This window comes from Arachis hypogaea, chromosome 18 (genome assembly GCF_003086295.3).
Source record: "Arachis hypogaea cultivar Tifrunner chromosome 18, arahy.Tifrunner.gnm2.J5K5, whole genome shotgun sequence".
Taxonomy (NCBI): domain Eukaryota; kingdom Viridiplantae; phylum Streptophyta; class Magnoliopsida; order Fabales; family Fabaceae; genus Arachis; species Arachis hypogaea.
This window is the reverse complement of record NC_092053.1, coordinates 133,364,245-133,377,087: the sequence shown is the minus strand read 5'-3', so window position 1 is coordinate 133,377,087 and position 12,843 is coordinate 133,364,245. Positions and strand designations below refer to the sequence as shown.

The following is a 12,843-nucleotide window of genomic DNA, read 5'->3' as shown; positions in this document are numbered from 1 at the left end:
AAAGATTATATATTAAAATTAGAATTTAAATTATAGTTCAATGTAAAATAATTTATACATTTTAATGTTTGTATTAGCATCTGGTTAGACAAATTTTACTGATCCCCCCTTCTTATGAGTGAGTTTTAGTGTTTTACACTTTTGTGTATAGTAAGCAATCAAATTCATAAAGTTAAATTGTTTCATAATCATACAAATTGTTATTATTCTTTTTTGACAATAATTTTTTTTATCTGTACATTTTTCAATGTCTTTCTTTCTCTTCTCATGGGCCATAACCTATTACTTTAGGCCCATTTTTTAGAACCCCTTCACTGGTAACTGCACACTGCTTCCTCTGCTTCCTCTTCCTAATCATCTTCCTTCCTTTTTTTCACAAAAAGCATTCAAAAACGAAATCCACTTTTTTATTTTATTTTATTTTTTTAAATTAATTCTATTTTCTCCCATGGCGTCCCCTTTAACCGTTAAGGAAGAACAACATAAACACCTTCAATACGATTCCCCGACAGCAACAACAACCGCAATAACCGTCAAATGCGAGCCCCAAGACCTCCCTAACAACGCTTCCCTTACTCCGCCGCCGGAAACTGAACGCGCCGCCGAAACAATAGCTAAATCGGTGAACGACCTCAACAGCTTCTCCGTCGCGATACAAGCCTTCAAGGCAAGGTACGATGAGCTCCAGAACCACCTCAACTTCATCGACAAAGCCCTCGACGCTAGGTCGAAGGAGCTCGAATCGCTACCGTCTTCAAACGGCGTCGTTCCGTCGGAGCCGCCGCAGGCCGAAACCCTAGAAGGCACCGAGGACGAGGTTCTATCACTCTGCCAAACAATGTGCAGCCGCGGGTTGCGGAGGTACGTGATTTCGCACATCTCTGAACCCAATTTGCTCCGGGAGAAGGTTCCGGCGGCAATCCGGAACGCTCCGAAGCCTGCGAAGATCGTGCTCGAGTGCATAGGGAGGTTCTTCCTTCAGGGAAGCAAGGCGTATATGAAGAAGGACTCAAACATGGTTCGGGCGAGGGAGGCATCGGTGCTGGTTCTGGAGTATTATCTTCTCTCTGGCTGCGTTGGTAGTGAGAGCAATGTGGTGGAGAATTCGGTGAAGGAAGAGGCGAACAATGGCGCCGTTGCGTGGAGGAAGAGGTTGATTGTGGAAGGTGGTGTGGCGAAGGCTTCTGAGGCTGATGCAAAGGGTTTGATTCTTTTTATTGCTTGTTTTGGGATTCCGGCTGTTTTCCGAAACGAGGACTTGTCGAATTTGCTGAGGTTGAGCAATGCCAGAGAGATTTCACATTTGCTTCGCCAATCTCAGACCCTTCTTAAGAGGGTTTCAGGTGAAAATTTCAATTTTTTTTTCTTTAATTGCGGTTGTGTTGTGAATTACTGCGATTTTAAAAAATTGTATTGTAGATAGTTTTGAGGAAAACGTGGCTGGCTCTTCTTGCAGAAGCAATGTTTCAGTTGCAATGCAATGCAAGAGGTTGCGTATGATCAAATTCAAATATTTGAACTTCATGAAATTTAGCAGAATGCAAGAGCTACTGCATGATAATGTTTGGTTCTACTGCTTTAGTTTTGAACTTCATGAAAAATGAGAGCTGTTTCGTTTATTTGGATTGTTTAGGGAAACTGTTTCATACAATTTTTTGTTGAAACTTGAATGGCAAACTAATAAGCTGGAATCTGCATGTTGTTGTAATCATGAAACCCTCAAGGATAAAGTGGCCAGTAGCTTTTATCCATACACTTGAATTTGGTTCAAACCTCAAAGTAAATATCTTTTAATTCTTTTAGAGGACTAAGTATCAGGTGCTCTGCAGGGACTCTTTGATCGGCATCATTATTACATTGATTGCAATTATGAGGAATAATTGTACTTTCTCTTGTATTTGTGGAGGCATTACGAATATGAATCCTTATCTTTTTATAGATATAAAACAATAGGCTCTCAATGCCTGTCAACTTATCTTTTATGTCAATGCACATCTGACAAGCCATTATCATTGCAATCACCTGATTTTATTGTCAGGATTATCCTCATTTATAGCGCATTATAGTTAGATTGTTTTTTTCTATGATGGATAGGATAATGTGACCCAGAAAGAAGAGGGACTTTCTATTTTCCCCTTTCTGGAGTAGTATTAATTTGTAAGTTATAACTACTTGCTACACTGTTGGTATTGTATATGTTAAACCCCGCCAAATTGACTTTTTCAACTTACTTTGAGTTACATTGCTGCTAATCTGACATAATTCAACAGTGGGCATTTTCATTTTATAGCAGAAGCTTTTGCAATTGAGAGTCTTAGAGTTAAGCTAATGTCGTTATTTATATTCCTTCGCATATTATAGGAATGCTTGTTACCTAAACTACATTACTGATTTGGATATTACCCTGTTGGCATTGAATTTTCAATTTTTCAAACTACTTGATTCTCTTGTGACAATTAAGCCTAATATAGTTTAGAATGACAAATCATTTCAAGCTTGTTTGGTGGAACAAAATATATGCAGTGGGTGAAATTTTGAAGTAAAGTGCAGTGCATTTATCTTGTAAAATTTTCCATTCTTATATCATTAAAATAAATTGAGAAGAACTTTTCACCCTCTACCAAGCAACAATGATTGCTGATCTAAATTTTTCCATCCCAATCTGATTGCATTCTGCCCTAATTAACCCTTGAAGATTGATTTTGTATAAATATGTTGTATTCTGAAGCGTTTTCCACAATCTGAATAATTTGTCTGTTTCGGCCACAGAAATTGCCGATGGAATAATGAAAAAAGGCTCCGTTGTTGAAGCAGTTGACTTGGCTTATACCTTTGGGTTTGAAGAGAAATATTCTCCTCAGACAGCACTTACATCATTTCTACAGAAATCTGAAGAAGCTTGGAAGAAAACCAAGAATGGGTCACACGATATTCCTAGATTGCTGGTATACTCTAGTTGAATAGCCTATGCCGTTATCTTTTATTAATTGCTTTCCATTATGAATATTGACCTTGATGGTATTTTATCTTTTACAGAAGGAAGCAAATGTAAAATATTTAGCTGCTTTGAAATCTGTAGTTAGCTGTTTGGAAGGTCATAAGATCGGCTTGAATGAATTCCTTCCTGGGTGGGAACTTAAGGATAAGATTAGCAACTTGGAAAAAGATATTAGTGAAATCAAGAAAAGAATTGAAGGGAAGGCCGTAGCGCCCAAGAGAAAAGTGGATAAAAGTAATCCCTCAAAGAAAGTGAAGCCTCCAGAGGCTAAACGACCAAAGTTTGCTCCAAAGGATCCGTCTATCGCATCACCTTCAGTTGCTGCCTTGCAAGAGCATAGGATTGCTAGGCATCTGGATGCCAACAGCTCATATGATGTTCCACTCACAGCACATTTGCTGGATGGGAGATCCTATGGCTACTCAAACAATTATCCTGCCACATCCTCGCTGCAACTTGGATCTGTTTCAGGATCCTTGCCAGAAAGCTATCTTGGTGGTGCAGTGGCGAGCGGAGTTAATATGGTTGGAGGAGCCATAGCTAGCTCTGCTATGTCAGCCGGAATCACTGCCACAACTAGTTCATATTCTGGCTATCAAGGAGATGCGAGATTAGACAATGTTGGGAACAATCATCTTTATAGATGGCGTGGAGTAGGGGAAGGCGTATCTTCTGATGACTGGTCACTGGTGCAGCGTTATGCTGGACAACCTACATCGGCACAAGCAAGTGCAGATGGTTTTGCAGGCATGCCTGATTATCGCTCAGTTGCTGCTGCTAGCTGCGGTGGAGGTTCTGATTTGTATAGCTTTGCCGATGCAGTTTTTGAATTGTAGTTATTTTTGGCAGGAACCTCGTCGGCGTTAAATTGCCTTTTTATTTTTTGATCAGTTAGAACTTAGAAACAAAACAAAGCATCTTCCCCGAGATTTTTTACCTGCCTTTGGAGAACAAGCAGCATAGTTGTACAATGTTAGTGTATGTATGATTTCACAGAATATATCCTTCTTGGAGTTTATTAATGTTATTACAGGAATAACCATAGCATTGTGTGCCTTGCTTGCATATTTACCCACTTTTCCAAACAATACTTTGTTAAAAACCACAGAAAGAAAGTGCCTCTTTCAATTAAGTAACCTAAATTTCAGTATGGAGAATAGAAAAGCTCTATCCTCGGATAAATAAATCTCCCTTTAGAGAAGATAACTCACTCTTTTAAGTTTTAATAGACATTATATCAAATAATAATAATAATAATAATGAAAAGTACTAGAAAAAATTTTCTAAAATGAGAAAATTTATAAAGTAATAAAATAAATGATTAATCTTTGATATGTTTGTAATTTCTATTATGTGCAAGTCTTAGCACTTTAGTAACTAGATTAGGCTCTTGTTTTTTTCATTTTATTAAATTGTTGCTTGATCCAAAATTCCAAAATGCCAATGTTGGCTTAATTACTTGCTTACTTATAAGATAAATTTATTCTTAATTTATAAAAATAGATGGATAAGTTTATCCACATTATTTATAAGACATCTTTCTCCTTCTATTAATGTCATGTCAGTAATATTATTTATTTGGCAAAATTTTAGAATTAGTCACTCAATTTTTGTCAAATCAACTATTATTTCTAAATCAACAAAAAAGTAAAATATACAAAAATATATACAAGTAATAGAAATATATGCAAATTAGGCTGCAAAATTACTAATAACAATAATTAGAAATTAATAGTGTCTAATCAAATTTGTAACCTACAAGAATCTATATCTCTATATTTATTATATTTTCCTGTTATAAACAATATAATAAATTTATAACCCCAATAATTAATTTATTAATTTCTATAAATAACTCATTAAATGTAATAAACATTCATATTACAAATGTCATAATAATCTATTAATCATAATCAATTTTACGTTACAAATATTCAAATTCCATACTATTTGAACTACTTATATAAGTCTCTTATCACCATTTTTTCAAATAACATCAAATTTAGCACAAAAAATTTATTTTTGCACTACACAACATCTCGAACTTACTCAATGGAGTATTATTCTTTTGAACAATATCACCAAACAAACAGACAAAGTTCGCATGGTTCGTCTATGAAAATCATTAACACCCACAAATGAAGAAGAGTCTCTTTACTTAGAAATGATTATATTAGATGAAAAGGTACAAAACAAACATATTTATTATATTTTTAAATTGAATTCACGAAAAAAATACTTAAATTATTTTTGCTTTCTATACTTTTTTATAATACTTTATATATAATTGTATTTTAATATCGTTAAAATTATACTTCTTTCAATATACTTTCATTGTTCCTTTTCTAATAACTTAAAAAAAAAATAAATGTAATCAATTTTTTTAACTAATTATTAACTATGATTTACTAATACTGCAAGAAACATCTTTTCATGTAATTGTGAAGAGAAATATGATGAACATATTCAAACATTTGTTATAAGAAGGAAAAGTCTATACTATAAAAAATTTAAAAATAGAAGATGCAAATGATTTGTATAGACCAATTAAATATATAATGAAAGCAAACTTTTTACTCACAACTGTTGTGAAAGAAATTAAAGATTCAGTGCATGTTTGGGCGCCATTATTTTGTTAAAAAAAGATCTTTTTTCAATGAAAAAAGATCTTTTTTTATTTTTTAACGTGTTTGGAAAATTTCTAGTAGTAAAAGTAAAAGCACTAGTAAAATCAAAAAAAGATCTTTTTTGAGAAGCTGTAATTTACATCTTTTTTTAAAAGATCTTTTTTCTTTAAAAAAAAGATGTTTTTCATGTAATAAATAAACAAAAAAGTACTTTTATATTGTTATACCCAAACATAATTGATTGATAAAAAGACATTTTTACATGAGATATCCAAACATAAAATTACTTTTACTTCTCTATAAGATCTTTTAAAAAAAGATAACTCGAAAAAAGATCTTTTTTTAAAAGCTCACCCAAACAAGCCCTCAATTTTGAACATTTTTCAATACTATTTTAAATTTGCATCACTTGAGACATTATCTGACAGAGTAGGTAAAAAAAAATATTAACAGATAATTTCACTTTATACTATTTCAATTATTCTTATTAAAAATAACTTATTCAAAAAAAAATTCTACACATTTTTGTTCTTTTTATTGTAGATGTCATTGAAAAATTGCATGCACATCAAGGGATTAAGAAAAAAGAAAAGCATACAAATTTAGGACACATCTTCAGAAGAAAAATATATATGCAAAGATGGAACAAACAATACAATAGAAAGTACATACAACTCAACAATTCATAAAGAACATACCTTCACAAGAATCTATGACAGAAAGAAGAAAGTAACAACTCTAAAATAACCAATAAAAAAAATAGGACGAGCGTCACATAAAAAGATTAAATCTATTAACTAAAACAAATGCAAAAAACAAACCACCAAATAAAAATGTCACTTTGTATAACTCTAACATCCAAATCTTTTGTATTACAAATTATTTTAAACAAAACACATTTTAAATTTAACTTTAGTTTATACATATTTAATTTTATTTTACAAAATATAATCATTTTTAATATTTATTATATACTATCATTAATTTATCGCCGGCGCATTGGGCGGATCTCATTCTAGTGGAGTTAAACCCCAAAATAGTTCCTGAGATTGGCGTCGTGCACTAAAATCATCCCTGAAATTTCAATTGCACTAATTACGTCCCTGAGATTGACAAAAATGCATCACGTTAGTCCCTAACCCATTTTCTATTAATGGCGTGATGACATATTTTGATGACGTGGCATATTAGTGACACGTGGCATGCTGACATGGATGGTTGTGACACGTGTCACAATGCTATCTGGCCACATGTCTCTTTGTGTCACGTGTCGCAACAGTATTCAATATTCATCCACGTGTCATCCATTATGTCATCATTGTAGATGCTCCAAATTAGTCCCTCACTTTGCATCAAGTGACTTATTTTAACCCCTGAAATTGAATGTCCTGCACCAAATTAGTCCATTCATTAGTTTTTTCTCATTTTTTTAAAAATTTAAAATTTTCAATATTTTAGATACATTAATTTCAATTTTATTTTTTCACATATCGTTTAAATACAAGTGCTTTTATAAAATTTTTTAAAATTTTAGTTTTAATTATATAATTTTTTTCTATAATAATTTAACATTGGTAAATTTTGTAATATATAAGTATTGATACAACCGTTATACGTCGGTTACGAATTATAGCTCGGCGAATCCCTTTTTAATCGGCACATTAACTTTGCCGACTTTATGGCATTAAACCACTATGATCGGTTACACAGAAACGGTCAATAAACGGCCATCATCTCCGAGTTATAAAGGAAACAGCTGAAATTGAAAAGGTAGATCATCGTTCTAAGCTAAAATAACTCTTCAAATAATTCTCTTTAGCTGACTTGAGCGTCGGAGTGCTTTTTGCAGGTGCTCCCCCCCTTGTTTCACTTGGTGGTCGAGGCATATTGAAGTTCTCCAACAAGGTCGGACGTTCAACCCTCCAAGGAGACATATAGCTCGGCCACAACCAGGCAGGAACATTTGGCGCCCACCGTGGGGCCGAGGTTATAGAAAAATTTTCTTTCTAGGCCCCAAAATACCCTAACATCCATTAATGGCTGATGTGCCTCCCCCTTCTACGTCCGAGCTCCTTCGGATGGTAACCGAGCTTCAGCAGGCAAATCAACGCATGGCTGAGGCAAATCAACGTATGGCGGAGGAAAATCAAAGAATGCAACAACAAATTCAGCAGATAGCCAACGCCCGCCTTGAGCACAACGACACCCATCACGGGCGAAACACCAATGATGAGCATCAATCCCACCCAACGCATGTTTCGGAAACCCCTCAAGATGATGATGGCGGAGATCCCCATAACAATGAAACCTCGCCCAACGACGAGGAGGATGAGCCTGACAACTCGGCAGGACCTTTCACGGCCGATATTATGAACTTTCAACTGCCTAGACAATTCACATTGCCAACGACTCTAACTCCATATGATGGTTTGGGAGATCCAAAGCAACATATCAAAAAATTCCGATCTATCATGATCGTTAACGGTGCATCTGATCCTATTTTATGTCGTTGTTTTCCATCCTTTTTAGATGGTCCTGCACTTGACTGGTTTTGCTCTTTGCCTGCAGATTCCATTTCACGTTTCCAGGAGTTAGCAAAACAGTTTGAAGATCATTTTGCGGCATCAGCAATATATTTACATGATTCCGATTACCTGACGACTGTTAAGCAAGCCCCTCAAGAAAGTCTGAAGGATTATATCACCCGTTTTACAAAAATAGCCATGCGGATCCCCGACCTTCATCCTGAAGTACATCTCCATGCCATCAAAAGCGGCCTCCGCCCAGGAAAATTTCAAGAAGCTATTGCAGTATCCAAGCCAAAGACGTTAGCCGAGTTTCGAGAGAAGGCGAAGGGGCAAATCGATATTGAAGAACTTCGACAAGCTCGGAAGGCTGAAAGGTCGTCGGCTACTAAAGACGACGACAGACCTCGGGACAGTAAGAAGAACTTCAGACCCACCCCCCGCTATGAGACATATACTCAGTTTAATACGAAGAGGGACGATATTATTAAAGAGATTCTGAACTCCAAATTGATTAAACCCCCCCGTAAAGCTGGCAGTTACCCTGAACCGAAGAACATCGACAAAAGCAAGTACTGCACATTCCACCAGAAGTATGGTCACACAACCGACGATTGTGTGATCGCCAAAGACCTGTTAGAACGCTTAGCAAGACAGGGACACCTTGATAAATTCATCTCGGGTCATATGCAGAAGAGAGCTATTCCGACTTCAGATCCATCACCTGCACCACCATCATCATCATCATCGAAGGACAAAGAAAAGGCTCCTGCTCAACCTAGAGGCATAATCAATTGCATCTCAGGCGGTTATGCCGGAGGAGGACAAACAAGTTCGGCTAGAAAACGTACATACAGGGCCATGTTAGCACTTGGAGCTACCACGAGCAATCCTCAGCCAATGCCAGACGTGCCAGAGATGACCTTCTGCCAGAACGACTTTAGTTGCCAGGACACCAACTTGGATGACCCCGTTGTCATCTCTATCCAATTGGGCGACTTAATAGTTCGGAAAGTGCTGCTAGACCCAGGCAGCAGCGCCGATGTGTTATTTTTTACTACATTTGAAAAAATGAAGCTAAGTACTAACATTTTACAACCATCTGCAGGAGACTTGGTCGGATTTTCAGGAGAACGAGTTCCAGTTATGGGTTCAGTGTGGTTACAAACCACACTTGGTGAGCAGCCTTTATCTAAAACACATGATATCCAGTACCTTGTTGTTGACTGTTTTAGTCCCTACAACCTTATCTTAGGAAGACCTTTTTTAAACAGATTTGCTGCAATTGTATCCACTGTTCATCTGTGTGTCAAGTTCCCTGTGCAGGATAATATTGTCGCCACAATCCATGGAGACCTACAAGAAGCCCGATATTGTTATAATACAAGCCTAAAGCCTATCAAGAGAAGTTGCGAGCGGCGTGTAAACTCCATCAGTGCCGAACAGCCAACGCTGGCCGAGCTTGATCCCAGAGCCGATTTTCAAGATCGTCCATCACCAAACGAGGAGCTAACAAAGCTTATATTAACAGATGACCCGACAAAGTTTACTTTCATAGGATCCTCCATAAAAGACAAGGAAAGGGAAAAGCTCGTCCATTTTCTGCGGGAAAACACTGATCTATTTGCTTGGACATCAGGAGACATGCCAGGCATTGACCCATCTGTCATTACTCATAAATTGGCATTAAGCCCGGCCGCCCGACCAATATCCCAGAAAAAACGAAATCTTGGAAATGAGAAGAGGCTCGCATCTATGACCGAAGCCAAAAAGCTCATTGATGCAAATTTCATCCGAGAAATCAGGTTTACAACCTGGCTGGCCAACGTCGTCATGGTAAAGAAAAATAACGGTAAATGGCGCATGTGCGTCGACTTTACAGATCTTAATAAAGCATGTCCTAAGGACGCCTACCCTTTGCCGTCTATTGATACTTTAGTTGATAACTCTTGTGGTTATGGTACCTTGAGTTTCATGGATGCATACTCTGGTTATAACCAGATCTTTATGCATCCATCAGACCAAGAAAAAACAGCCTTCATTACTGAATATGGTAATTATTGCTATAATGTCATGCCTTTTGGCTTAAAGAATGCAGGTGCAACATACCAAAGACTGATGAACAAAGTCTTCGAACAACAAATAGGTCGGAACATTGAAGTATATGTGGACGACATGGTCGCCAAGACGAAGGTCGGCCACTCCCATATTGAAGACCTTGCTGAAATTTTTGGCCAAATCCGAGCTTATAACATGAGGCTCAATCCGGAGAAATGTGCCTTTGGTGTTCGAGGAGGAAAATTCCTCGGCTTCATCCTTACTAGCCGAGGAATTGAGGCTAATCCTGAGAAGTGTCAAGCAATCCTTGATATGAATAGTCCCACAAACATCAAGGAGGTTCAGCGATTAACAGGGCGGTTAGCAGCACTATCCAGATTCCTACCATGTTTAGCATCCAAGTCCTTCAGCTTTTTCCAATGTTTAAAGAAAAATACGACTTTCCAATGGGATGAAAACTGTGAAATGGCCTTTAACAGTCTAAAGCAATTTCTTTCTGAACCCCCTGTTTTACAGAAACCCAAGGTTGGCGAGCCGTTATATTTATATTTGTCAGTTACTGATATGGCAATTAGTTCCGTCCTTGTTGCAGAAACTAAGAGTGCTCAACGGCCAGTGTATTTCGTGAGTAAATCATTGCAGAATGCCGAGCTTCGCTATCCGAGATTAGAGAAGCTCGCCTATGCACTAGTTTTTTCGGCAAGACGACTACGCCCATATTTTCAGAGCCACACTATCAATGTTAGAACTTCTCAACCATTGCGACAAATACTCGCCAAGCCCGAGCTTGCAGGACGGTTGATAAAATGGTCCATTGAACTCTCCGAGTTTGACATCCATTATCAACCACGAGGATCTATCAAGTCACAGTACTTAGCAGATTTCGTGGCCGAATTCACAGGATCAAGCTCGGATACGAATATTGCAGACTGGACATTATTTGTTGATGGGGCTTCAAACCCTCATGGGTCTGGAGCAGGAATACTTTTGGAAAACACGGAAGGAGTTGTTATTGAACATTCTCTTCGATTCTCATTCAAGGCTAGCAACAATCAAGCCGAGTATGAAGCCCTAGTCGCCGGGCTCAGGTTAGCAATTGAACTACATATTGACAATTTGCAAGTTTATTGCGATTCTCTTTTAGTTGTTCAACAAGTAAAACAGAGTTTTCAAACTAAAGACCCAATTTTGTCAAAATATTTAGCAATTGTCAAAGACCTCATGCATCGTTTTTCAAAAGTTGAAATTAACCATATAGCGAGAGATCAAAATCACAGGGCCGACATATTATCCAAACTAGCTACCACTCAGTCACACACTGCCTCACTTTTACAATCCACCCTCCATGAGCCGAGCATAAATATACTTAATATCTATCATATAGACGATGAAGATAGTTGGCAAGACCCATATATTCAGTATCTTAGAAGTGGAGAGCTTCCAAAAGGCCTCCAGAACCTAAAAACGTTCAAAAGACAGGCATCTTTCTTTACATTACTGAATAACAAATTGTATAGGCGAGGCTATTCTCGACCATTGTTAAAATGCTTAGACAGGTCAGAGGCCGACCTGGCCTTAGCTGAGGTACATGAAGGTATTTGCGGAATGCATTCAGGAGCAAGGAGCCTAGCACAAAAAATTCTTCGTGCCGGTTTTTACTGGCCGACCATATGGAAGGACAGTCAGCAAAAGGTCCGAACGTGCGACCATTGCCAAAAACATGCCCCGATTATTAACATCCCTGCCGAGGATTTGCATCACTCAACGGTAAGCTGGCCATTTAATCAATGGGGGATGGATATTTTAGGACCTTTCCCTACAGCTCCAAGACAGGTAAAATATTTAATTGTTGCAATTGACTATTTTTCTAAATGGATTGAGGCTCAGCCACTTGCTAAAATTACATCGGCTCAAATGATATCATTTGTCTGGAAAAACATAATTTGCAGATTTGGTATACCTCGTCACATCTTAACTGATAATGGTCGCCAGTTTACCGACCATAATTTTAAGACTTTTTTACAGAATTTAAAGATAAAGCAGCATTTCTCCTCAGTAGAACATCCTCAATCCAATGGCCAGGCTGAAGCTGCAAACAAGGTTCTCCTTCAAGCTTTAAGGAAAAAGCTCGACGATGCTAAAGGACTATGGGCCGAGCTTGTCCCAGAGATTTTGTGGGGTTATAATACATCAACACACTCCGCAACTAAAGAAACACCATTTCGTTTGGTATACGGATCGGAAGCGATGATACCCATTGAGATATCACAGAGCTCCTTAAGGACACAAGCCGAGGATTATGACCATGCTCGACGAGCCGAGCTCGATTTACTAGAGGAAGTGCGAGCCGTAGCGGCTGTGCGCCATAAAGCCTTACAACAGCGAATAGGTCAGCGCCACAATAAAAGGGTGAAGCCAAGATCCTTCCACGTCGGAGACTTAGTATTGAGGAAAACCGAAGCAGCACGAAGGCCACCCACTCATGGAAAACTCGCAGCGACATGGGAAGGCCCCTACCGTGTTCACCAAGTGCTCGGAAAAGGAGCATATCGATTGGAACAATTAGATAGCACGGTACTACCTAACACTTGGAATATTCAATCCTTGAAACAATACTATAGTTAGCAATGCAGAA

At 37.7% G+C, this 12,843-nt stretch overlaps 1 protein-coding gene across 1 annotated transcript; it reads left to right on the top strand.

Moving 5' to 3' along the window:
• The first annotated feature begins 190 nt into the window (after positions 1-190).
• Positions 191-4,042, top strand: LOC112771677 (protein FRIGIDA). Its single transcript, XM_025816478.3, has 3 exons — positions 191-1,343; positions 2,770-2,945; positions 3,037-4,042. Exons 1-3 carry the CDS (start codon positions 449-451, stop codon positions 3,832-3,834), a joined length of 1,869 nt encoding a protein of 622 aa, XP_025672263.1. The 5' UTR covers positions 191-448; the 3' UTR covers positions 3,835-4,042.
• Positions 4,043-12,843: the final 8,801 nt, after the last annotated feature.